The sequence below is a fragment of the Tetrao urogallus genome (genome assembly GCF_951394365.1).
Source record: "Tetrao urogallus genome assembly, chromosome: 15".
NCBI classification, from domain to species: Eukaryota; Metazoa; Chordata; class Aves; order Galliformes; family Phasianidae; genus Tetrao; species Tetrao urogallus.
In genome coordinates, this window is record NC_136828.1 from 984,301 (window position 1) to 996,590 (window position 12,290).

Sequence of the window (12,290 nt, forward strand, 5' to 3'; positions counted from 1 at the left end):
AGGAAACTTACCAAAATCTTTAAGAAAAGGTGGAAGGAATCAACCAGGGCAGCAGCTACAAACCCGTTCTTAACATTTCCAGCTTCTTTTCTAAAGCACAGTATTCAGCAGGCCGGGCTGCTGTTTCTGCAGCGTTAAGTGGTATATGCATTACACAAAGTTAATATGCAGAAACTAATCATAGTTTGGGAATGGGTGTAAAGCAAACAGCTCATTAAGTCTCAGACAGATTTTGTAATCCAGACTCCAGCCACTCTGACAATCCCAGCAATTGGGTTCACTGCCTCCCTGCCCTGTTCTGCAGCATTTCCAAAATAGCTCAAGATTTACGTGCTCATCTGTACAGCATGCTAAGCACTTAGAAATCATTAAGCAGCAGTCTGCTAACTAGAGAAAGCCATAACATCGATCCAGGAGAGATGTTGGTTTTATAGCCTTAAAAAAAAAAATAAAATAAAAAAAATCATCAAAGCCATTTTTCAATAATGTCAATTAAATGCCAGGAAACCAGAAGCCCCACAGCAGAGGCTAACGGCCAGGAACTGCTGCTGCCTCCTCTTGGATTACCCTCACTGCCAGGATCCTCTCTCCCTTCCTCACCTAGACCCATTATAAAAAAAGGTACAATATTTATTTTCATGGAATTTAAGTTAAAAAATAAAAAGCTGTCCATTCTTTTTGCTTTATCGTGAAGAGTTGGAGCTGGAGCGGCTGCGATGGCGCCTTCGTCCAGGAGACCTCGACCGCGAGCGCCGGCGGACAGGAGATCTGCGCCTCGGAGAGCGGGACCTGCAGGAAGGGACGGAGAAGAGCTCCGTTAGGAGGCACAGCAGCTTCCAGCAACGTCTGCAGTGTTTGCAAATTGGTTCCTTCCGTATCCTCCAGAAAAACCTCATAGATCACTCTGAAAGAGATCCAACAACTCCGGAAAGCAGAAGGGCAATCCAAACAGGAATATTCTAGGAGGAATTTTCTAGCTATTTTGCCATCCCTCTGCTTCAGAATTTGAAAGACTGCTTCACATCCAAATAATAGACAAGGATCTCATCTTCTACCTCACACACCACAAACAGGTTCTTTCTACATCAGATTCTCCTTCATCTGAAATTCTAGCTCCTGAAATATTCAGTATTTACACAGGTCACACAGCACCACAGACACACTTCTCACAGGAAGTCCAACTCTAAAGAAATAGCTGAGCTTCAGAATCTGCAGTGCTACAGTTGTCTGTACAGCCATCAGTACGACACCAAGGTGCCGGGCACGGAATATTAACGGAGCCAGACAGGACAGTAGAAGATGACGGAAGCAAACAGATCATCCAACCTAGCATTTAGTGCAGTAAAAAGCACTTCATGGAGAAGCAATCAGCTGGTTCGAATTAGGAACTGCATTAGTAAGGACAAGAGTTTCAGCAGGTTTCCAGGATAGTGGAGCTCACCCACATGCTGAGAACATCAATGTTAACTTTTTTGGAGCCTGAGGATTCAGGCAGCCCCGAGTCACACGACAGATGCACGCGTGTCAGGTCCCTCCTTGGGGTCACACACACCTGATGCAGGAGGACTGCTTTACTCTCATTTTCCCACTGACAGAAAGGAGATAAGGGCTTCTGAAAAAGGCAACCAGACCAGGCTGCCAAAAGCATCCTACCAGCCAGCCACAAGCCTGTCCCCACTTCACCTCAAAGCACTACACAGAAGGGAACAGGCTGGGATCTAAACATTTCTGATGGACTTCATTCAGGAAATAGACCAGGGTCAACTCTGGCATTAAGCAATTAATTATCATAGTCACAGAATGCCCTGGGTCGAAAAGAACCACAATGCTCATCCAGTCCCAACCCCTGCTGTGTGCAGGTCGCCAACCAGCAGCCCAGGCTGCCCAGAGCCACATCCAGCCTGGCCTTGAATGCCTGCAGGGATGGGGCATCCACAGCCTCCTTGGGCAACCTGTGCCAGTGCCTCACCACCCTCTGGATGAAAACCTTCGTCCTCATATCCAACCTAAACCTCCCCTGTCTCAGTTTAAAACCCCTTGTCCTATCTCTACCCACCCTTGTTGCCTTTCCCCTCCTGTTTATATGCTCCCTTCAAGTACTGGAAGGTCTCCCTGGAGCCTTCTTTTCTCCAAGTTAAACAAGCCCAGTTCCCTCAACCTTTCAAGAAGTACAATCTGAGTTCAACTGATGCCCAGAAGGTGGTTTGTTTGTTCTTTTGTGCTTTGTTTTGGTTTTTTGAACCATCATTGGAGGGGAAGCTCAGGTCCAATGAGATGAAGTCGTCCTCATGCTGGGACTCGGCGATAAATTCTTGTTACAGTGAGAAGGAAATAAGACATCATATAAGGCTCAGCTCTCACCTTCTCCTCATCCGAGGGGGTGACCTACGCCACATCGGTGGTGGTGGCAGCATCCTCCTGGGGGGGCTGAAGCGCCGAGGAGGCGGCCTGGGTCGTGGTGCCAGCACGGCCGTGGCAGTGATCTCCTGCCCATCGATCTGCCCTGCTCAGAAAGTCACAAACAGAAAGTGAGCGTTTTCCAGCACCAACAGACCAAGTGACGGTGATTCACAGCTCTGTCGCAGGCAACACAACCCTGTGCTGCTATTTCCACCACACACTCTGAAGTTCTGCTGACCAAATCACACGCACACCAGACTTCTTAACCAAGTTCCCGATCAGACACCGATCAGGATTTTCACAGAAATTTAAGTGATTTTCAGTTTGGAAAAAAAGCATCACTTTAATAGTTTTGGTTTTTTCGATCTGCCCTGACACCACACAAAAGCCAAAGGCATCTGCACTGAAAACAGAATGACAGCATATCAAATCAGCTCCCCAGAAGGTACCCCATCATCTCCATCTCATTTTCACATCAAATCCACCCGCTCCAAAGACTGCTTTCAAAGCACCCAGCCTCCTTGCAGCACTTGACACCCACCTCCATCCATGTGTTTCAGGGCTTTCTCAGCATCATCTGGGTTCTCAAATTCCACGTAAGCGTAGCCTTTAGAGAGGTGTGGATTTAGCCTGTCAACTGGCATGTCAATCATTTTAATCTTTCCATAAGTGGAAAAAATTTCCATGATGTGATCCTGCCAAGAAGGAGCAGAACTTAAGGATGTGCAGCACTCTCACCAAGCAGGTCTGGCCACTACAGAGCACACAGCACCAAACCACCTTTAAATCAATGCCACCTGCGGGAGATACATTCCACTAATCAGGTGTGGAAAGGACACTGGGGTTACCACAGCCTCTACTGATGTCTCCGTCTATTTTGCTTCAGATCATTCCAGACCTTATCAGAATTCCTGGCTGAACATCATCACAGGCTACAGAAGCTGCACTAGTGAGAAAACCTTCCTGGGGTTTTAGGAAAGCGAAGTTGTGTCCTCAGATAGAAAGCCCTCAGGTACAAGCCTTCATATCTTTTTTAAAATAGCATCTTTTCTGCACCCTAAACCTGTACCTCTGCACACCTCTAAACTACATTCCAGCAAAGACAGCTCCAGCCAATCCAGCTTCCCTGGAGCTCCTTTAGTGAAGCCCCAGGTGACTTTAATGCCTCCCACATGATTTCTACTGTTGTACTGACTTACACAGCTTTCTTGCTAGGAAGGTGAAGTACAAGCTCTGGGGTATCAACAAAGCACACAGAGCTTTTAACACTGCTGAATCTCATAAGGCTGCAGTTAATTTGACTTGAGGAAGTTCTACTGAAGCATTCCTCACTCATCGATTTGGACACAAAGCAGGAATTTCCAACAGCACTGTTCTGGCAGCAGTCCACAAACAAAAGAAACACTGAAGGCTTTAAAAAAGCCACCAGCACACAACCCACAAGAAGCACCTGCTTGGCATTAGAGGAGAGCATGCCATTACCTTGGTGACATTTCTAGTGAGCCTCCCAACGTGCACTTTTGTAGGTCTGGGCGATGGGCTGCGCCGCTTCCGCTCCTTTTCATCTCTCTTGGGTGGCTTGGATCTGATTTTGACAAGAAAACATTTACAGCTTCCAGGGAAAACGAGAAGATAAGAACTAGAAGCCAATTTCTAGCACATGATTTTAAGAGAAGTACCATTTTTTTTGTCAAGGTAGCTTTTCTCTTAAGATATTACAAGTTAGGAATTGCTAGGGTGGTGGCTGTGCTCCGCTCAGAAAGGTAGGAAGATTTGTATTTGTCTTGTCTGCTTTTGCTTTACAGCCTTCTGAAATTAAAGGGGCTTTTTTTAATTTATTTTAAATACATTAAAGGTTAGCTAGGTTTACTAAATTTGATTTACCAAGGATTTACTCAAAATCATTGCTAGCATTAAAGAACTCTGGAGGTGCAGGAACAAAAATCATCACGTGACAACAATTAAAGAGGCAAAACAAGGCCAGGAGCACCAAAGCACAGCACAGCCAAATAATGGATCTAGTGACCTGCGTGTCTTCTGTTCACCACAGAAGACAAGAAACATCACATCTTTATTATTTAAATAATTGTGTTACAGTTTGCTTGCAGCCTTTTGAAATTACAAGCCACATTTGTAAAAAGCACCAAAAAGAAAACCCCAAATCCAAGCATGCAGAATATCTGTATTTATGCCTCTTCCAAATCTTACTGTCCATAAATTGTAGGGTACACAAAGCAAACTGGATTATAATTGATTTTAGCCTTCCACAATCTAAATAATTATTTACAGAATTGTCCAAAGGAAAAAAACAAACCCAACACGTGGGCATTACAAGTTGGACTGCCACCCTTACAGAAAAACTCTTTCATTGGTTCCTCCACTCCTATCATTTTTACATGTACAGCACACACACACACACACACACACACACACACACACACACATCCACCATTTTCAGTCCCAACTTTTCTGGCAGGCTTGACTACAACTTACAGGAAATATGTGAACACCTTTACTGTCATCTTGCACCCCCATTTTCCCATTGCGGTGGGTGAACACCGACTCAAACTGCCTCCACAAAATACAGCATGTACCAATCACCCTTAGAAAAGAAACTCTTTCCTCGTTCACCTCCACAAGGCACGTGTATGATTCGACAGCCATCCAAAGGAACCTGCCTATTCTAACAAAATTCACATCTCTGAGTTACAGAGAAAGTAAAAAGTCCTCAGCAAAAACCCGTTTGATCACCACCTTGAACTGCACAAGGAAGTCGATCTGCTCTCTAGAACTCCTGAAAGACACAGAGCACTCACTTGGAGCGGGACCGCCTCCTGTTGTCATGCCTCCGTCGGGACGGGCTGGGGGATCCAGAGGAGCTGCTGGAACTGGAGCTGCGTGAGGTGCTGGAGCTCCCAGAGCGGCTTGAGGCCGAAGAGGAGCTGGAGCCACTGCTGGAACCAGTGCTGGAACTGGATCCTGAGCTGGAAGTGGAGCTGGAGCGGGACCTGTGAGGAAAGGAAAACGTGACTGGAATGCCCAGAGAAAGAACGGCTGAAGATCTCCTGATAATGAGACAGAAAGCAACTGCAAGTTAAAGCAATGAAAAGCGACTCTCCATAGTTCACTGATCCAATCACACCTCACCGATCCAAAGCCCCTTCAATTGCTTCACCGTGACCAACGCAATTCCAAGCTTGTGTAAGTCCAAGCCATGGAATTCAGCCAACCATGGGTGGCTCTGAAAACATGAATTTGTTACTGCCTGTAATGGTAGCTACCTGGTGCTGCTACTCCCACTGGAAGCACTGCGCCTTTTGCGCGTCTTGTCCCGACCGCGATCCTTTTCACCAGATTCCTTAGTGGCTGCTTTGTCCTTGGATCGGTCCTTTGATTTCTCTTCAGACCTATCCTTGCGTTTGGTTGGTGAGGGAGCCCTTCAAGAACACACGGCAGAAGGGGTTGTTTAATATGGAAAACACACAAGAACAGAAAACCACACTCAAACGAGGCACAGAACAGCAACACAGAACACGGAACTTCAAATGTGACCAAGACTACTGTAAGAGCAGAGTTAAAGCATCAGGTAAGCTGGGGCTTTTTAGAAGAAAGGAAAACGTTTCACGTCGCCGAGCAGCAGCTTTGAGGACAACAGCTTTAGCATACAGAAACTGTCATATGCAAGTTCACCAAAGAGATGCACCTCCAACTCCTCTCCCTTGCTGGGAAAGCCCCAGCACCCTACGACACCCCCACTTCATTAGGCCTTGAAAATTTGGAAAGTTTACCTAGTGCTGGATTTTTTATTATTTTCTTTGAGTCCTAGCAAACTCTTCTTTTTCATTCCCATCATTTTTCATTCCCATCAACTCCATTTCCCCTGCAGAGGTGTCCAAAGCAGCTCCAAATGGGCCTCACTTGTGTCAAATCTCAGTTCCAACTCCTCAATTCTGAGAAGTGCCCCCTGATTGAGAGCAGTACAATCCAGAGACCAGCCAAGAGACAAGGTGAGAGCGCTCAGAAACAAGAAATGAACAGACACAGAACAGCAGACCTGCTGTGCAGCAGTGGCAGCATACCAGAGGACAGGTGAGGTCTGCAGGCACTGCAGCCAGGCCCAGTGCTGCTTGGCAGTTACAGCCTGGGCCAGCTCACACCTTCAGGGCATACGGACTCGTATGTGTGTTCAAAGCTACAAATTCTGATAGCCACAGAAGTACAAAGGATCCTATACACCCCCCCGTCCATCCCCTACACAAGACACACGTGCAGCTCCTGCCTATTGCCAACATCCTCATCTCCTGAGGAGCAAGCTCTGCTTTCCTCCAAAGTCCCTCTGTGCCACAGAACACATGCTAGGCAGGAAGAGATGGCTGCTGAGTGGTGATACAGGCCGGTTTGTTTAGCAACAGAGATCAGTACGTTAGTCTGAGGAGCAATATATTAGTTTAGCAGAAGGAAGCAGTGAGCGCTAGTCCTAAAACCTTCCATTTCTGCTTTGCTTGGTGTGTGATCAGCCTTGTTTTCTCTTAATTCCACTTCACAAGCAGCACTGCAGTCATGGCAGACTATTGATCTCTGCATCTCACCACCTGCAAGGATGTTTTCCTTGGATTTTCACACACATTGTGTTGGAAGTTGCTCATTGTGGCCTAAGAAGCAATGGAATTTGGCCAAACTGGGGAAAAACAGCTACAGCTCAACCAAAAGTCTCTGTGATGAGGCTGGCAGTGGAAACAATGGGGATAAACTAAGTGGGCATATAACCAGCCACAATGCAACTGCAGGTGCCCAGGGGGACTTGAGCACACATTCAGTAGTTCTTGGAAAAGAATGAATATGTATGGCAGTGTGCTGCACACATAGGAATTGACTGTTCACATGTAGAACCTCAACTCTGAGAGCTCAATTTCAAGCATTTTCTACATGAGGGTGCATCTATCACACACTCTGTGACATCTAAACATGCTGCTGCATTTCGCTGATTCTATCTGGATCACAAAGCTGCCTCCACATACATTTAATAACCTTGAAAAGAATTTGGCAGATATGTGTTGCTGTGAAACATAGTATCTACCCACACAGGAAACACTTGGGAAACAAAGAATCATAGAATGCCCTGGGTTGCAAAGGAGCACAGTGCTCATCCAGTTCCAACCCCCTGCTGTGTGCAGGTCACCAACCAGCAGCCCAGGCTGCCCAGAGCCACATCCAGCCTGGCCTTGAATGCCTGCAGGGATGGGGCATCCACAGCCTCCTTGGGCAACCTGTTCCAGTGCCTCACCACCCTCTGGCTGAAAAACTTCCTCCTCATATCCAACCTAAACCTCCCCTGTCTCAGTTTAAAACCACCCCCTGTTGTCCTATTGCTTTCCACACTCAGAAACAGCCATTCTCCCTCCAGTTCATACAGAATGGGGACAAGCATCTCTGTGAACTGCCAGCATCATCAGCAGAGGCATTACACAGTAATCACGCTGCATGTTCCTGGTGCACCAACAGCTGCATCAAAGGCAAAATTAGCTAACAAGGTCCTGCTGCTTCTGGTTTCTGGTTCTGACCATCACCACCTTGATCCTCTACACTGCAGTGACACTCAGCTTTGGGAAGAGATTGCTACATTCCTGATTTTCAGCTTCACGGTTTTTCCCTAAGCAGCTACTGACTCTAATAAGAAAGATGACAGACCCACAGCTTAGAAAAGGTCCCTGTGTCAAAGCAGCTGGCCTACTCCAAAGATCAGCCAAGTTCTGGACCAAAGCAGCTGACATTTTCATTTCCTGGCCCTCTTCTCCTGAGCACACCACTCAGGCTTGTCTTATTTCTCCCTACACACCAAACACTCTCACACCACTGCAGCCAGGACACCACAAGCTCAACACCCATTTCCCAATGGCAGCCAGCTCCAGCTGCACCTTGCTGCAAGATGGGAAATAAAAGCTCAGAAAACCAACAAGTGCTTTGCCATTACCCTGCCTGCTGCCGGAGCGCTGGGAAGCACTGCATGTAAACAGCTGCCAGCAGCACCACTCTTCTGCGCACCCACAGGGCTGGCACTTACCAGACAACAGCCAAATGAGGCTGACACATCCAGCAAACTTCTGTCAAAGGCAGCTTTCAGGCAGCCCTTAGGCTAACCAGCGTTCTTCTTTCACCCAATTAAAATATACCGTTCCCAAGAAAGTTTCACTTGGAAACCTCGGCCTGGGAGACGCAGCCTCTGGGCATTTTCACGTGCACATGCTCAGGCGTTCACTGGAACACACCTCCATAAAGAATAACACTGCAGCGTGAGCGCATTAACAACACAAGGCATTCCTAAGCAACACCTCCCTTCCGAAAATGGAAACAAACCTCGATACCCCCCCAGCGTCTCAGCATTTGTGCAGCACCCAGCCCAGCACAGCTGGCCTCAGAGCACTCTAACAGGCCGGCCACTCCCTGCACACAGTGAGCTCTGAGGAGACCTATGCTCATAGACAGCTGCAGCCAAGGCAACGACCTCGGCTCTCCCTAGGCCTTCTTGCCCGGCAGGCGCATCCTGGAACGGCAACTTGCTTATAGGTCCTTATTTGTCAAGCATAGGAAAGTTTTCCTCGCATGAATTAAGACTGACCCGAATCGGCAGCTTCTCTCAACGCCGCCGCGTTGCATAAGGGCAGCGCAGGGCCGGGCCTCAGCCGCTCACAGGCTGCAGTACGGCGCCGGGCGGAGCGAGACCCGTGGGGCGCTCCCGACGCTTTGCCCGCCCGCTGCTGGGCGGCGGGACCCCCGGCCCCATCTCCGCTGCAGGCCTCAGGCCCGGCTCCGCCCCGGCCCGGCCTCCCGCCTTCCTCCCCGCCCCCGGCCGCGGTAGGCCGCGGCGCCATCCCTGTCTCTCATCTCCCTCCATAACCACTCCATCGGCTCCCGCCGGCTCCCCTGAGCAATCCCGAGCGGCGGCGAGGCCGCACCGAGCGGCGGCCGGACGGATGGCGGCCGATGCCCGCGCAGACAATCAGCTCCCGCCCCACTCACATCCTCGGCGCCCTCCGCAACCACCGCTCCGACCCCGTCGCACACGATTAGCGCAGCGCGGGCGGGAAGAGCCTCCGCGTGGCGAGCAGTGATGACGTCACGGGGAGGGAGGGATGGAGGAGGGGGTAGCGGGTCGGGCGCCTTAAAGGCACCGTCTGGGTGCTCCGTGTTACAGAGTCACAGAATGGCCGGGGTTGGAAGGGACCTCAAGGATCACGAATCTCCAACCCCCTGCCACACGCAGGGCCACCAACCTCCCCATTTCATACCAGTCCAGGCTGCCCAGGGCCCCATCCAACATGGCCTTGAACACCTCGAGGGATGGACGGGGCATCCACAGCCTCTCTGGGCAGCTGTTCCAGCACCTCACCACTCTCACAGCAAAGAACTTCCCCTGACATCCAACCTCAATCTTCCCTCCCTCAATTTCAAACCATTTCCCTTTGTCCTGCTGTTATCTTCCCTTTCCAAGAGCTGACTCCCCTCCTGTCTGCAGGCTCCCTTTAGGTACTGCAGGCTGCAATGAGGTCACCCCCAGCCTTCTTTTCTCCAGGCTGAACAAGCCCAGCTCCCTCGGCCTGTCTTTGTAGTGGAGGTGCTGCAGCCCCTGATCATCTCTGTGGCTCCTCTGGACCCTCTCCAACAGCTCCCTGTCTTGCTTGTCCTGGGGGCTCCAGATCTGGACGCAGTACTCCAGCCAGCCCATGTCCATCTGGGCACTGCCATGTTCTCCACCAGCCCATTCCAATGCCTGACCACTCTTTCAGAGAAAAAGTTTTTCCTAACACTCGTGGGAATGCAATGTTGTTTCTGCATTAGATCTTTAAAAGGACAATTGATTTGAAGAATTAGAACATAATGTATTTGTATTCTGTAACTTATCCTTAGAAATAGTTGATGTAAAAAGTAGGAATACTGTATACCTTAGCAGCCTGTTTTAGAAACAGAACTGCTGATTTATGTGATTAATTCTTTCTTGCAAAACTGCAGTAGTTTTTAAATGTTCCAAACAATGTGGGCATAGTGCTAGGATTAGAAAACATATTGTAGGGTTGTTTTGTTAGGATAAGAAACTCCCAGCAAAAGAAAAACAGATTTTACAAACATCAAAGAAGCCAGGGCCTCTACACAAGGCTGGGCTGCCTCACTCTGTGGGAAGATTGGGAGGCAACAGGCAGGCATCAAGATACTCCCCTCTATCCTCCTTCCGAGCTTATCTCTATGCAAGGAAGGACAAGCAGATGTCCAGAAACAATGACCAAGTGTGGACAAAGTACTATAAGTTAATTAAATAATTAGAGGTTTATGCTTAGCCAGCAAAGATTTAAGTTTAGCCAGTTATGTTTAGTTGAGCATCGGTAAGATTGTGAATCTGCAGTACTCAGCCAACGAGGAACCAGGGGAGAAAGAGATAAGCATTGAGTAATAGGGCACAAAAGATGTAATGCTGTTTTCTGTGTGCTCTCCTGTTTGCAGGGAGGGCTACCATTGCAACTGCAAATAAAATTTGCTTTATCAGAGATACCGTCCTGGATATTTCCAACATACTCAAACTGGACTTCTCTTGCTGCAACTTGAGGCATTCTCTCTTGTCCTATCCAGTAATGTAATACCAACACCTGGACCAGCACTCATGACCAGTCGCCAGCTGGCTGTCACTCCATTCACCACCACTCTCTGGGCCCGGCCTCCCTGCCTGTTCTTTACCCAGCAAAGTGAGAAGGCTTCACCAGAACTGGAGCTGAGCTGTCTGACACTGCATGACATGCTGAGGGCTGGGGATGAGCGAGCAAAGGAGGAAGGGCCCAGCATGCAGCACCAGCCACCTCCTGCAGCAGGCAGCCTGAGACACACGGGATGTAATTTCTGGATGTTCAAATTACTGCAAAAGTGCAGCTTCAAATGCCACAAAGATGGGATGTGGCTCTGGGCAGCCTGGTCTAGTGGCTGGCGACTCTGCACGTATCTGGAGGGGCTGAAACTAGATGATCTTTGAGGTCCTTTTCAACCCATTCTACGATTCTTTGATACTATGATCTCCACCACCTGCCCTCTGCAGCTCTCATCTACAAGGTCACTCATGAGTAACAGCATGTGGGATGGCCTTTAGCTGCAAACAACTCTGGATCAAAGTGCAGTCTACATCTGGTTAATGCCCCTCTTTTTCGCCATGGAAGAAGTACAACGCAAAGCGGTACAACCAAACAACTAGTGCTGTTTCTTCCCTGGCTTTCTGTAGATGATCTGCAGCAGTCTCTGAGCCTTCTGGGCACATAAAACGTGTTAAGGTCTTTTTCAAGACCAGTGTACACCTGTGAAAGAGGGATTTGGAGAAGATGTGTGGATGGCATCTGCTTGGCAGCAGCCACCCAATGTGATCCCTGGTACAAGCTGTATTCTGCAAAACATTGTGCTGCGCTGTGCTTTCCTGGGGGCTGTTTGTTCGGGGAGGTGAGGCCCCCCGGTATGTCTGCTGAGCAGCAGATGCAGGACTGATTTTCCAAGGACGCCTGCAGGTGAATGAAGCTGACAGAAAATGGAAAAAACCTCCCCTGCTGTAGAAGACGTGCACACATGTATATGTGCATTGTTCCCATATTTACAAGTATATCCCTATGTACATGTGGTGTGTGACTGTCGTGACCCACTGTCCTTGCCATGCATTCCCTGCATGGGGAAGGGGAAGCCCAGGAGGTGCAGTCATGTGTGTTTACCCAGACTTTCTTTACACTGACATATAAGTGGTTGCTTTTTTTTCTCTCAATGGTATGAGACAGCAGCACCTACAGACCTGATGGGTGGACTCCCAGGCACTGAGCTACAGCTCACCACAGTGAGCTTTTCCTGCCACCAAGCAGACACAAAGCTCCAGC

At 48.8% G+C, this 12,290-nt stretch overlaps 1 protein-coding gene across 1 annotated transcript; it reads right to left on the reverse strand.

Annotated features, from left to right (window-relative positions):
* Positions 1-683: 683 nt before the first annotated feature.
* Positions 684-6,253, reverse strand: RNPS1 (RNA binding protein with serine rich domain 1; the record flags this gene model as incomplete). The annotated part of the gene is made up of 7 exons (XM_079543066.1): positions 684-789; positions 2,362-2,503; positions 2,942-3,095; positions 3,883-3,985; positions 5,217-5,408; positions 5,682-5,837; positions 6,189-6,253. 7 exons carry the CDS (start codon positions 6,251-6,253, stop codon positions 684-686), a joined length of 918 nt encoding a protein of 305 aa, XP_079399192.1.
* Between the last annotated feature and the right edge of the window lie 6,037 nt (positions 6,254-12,290).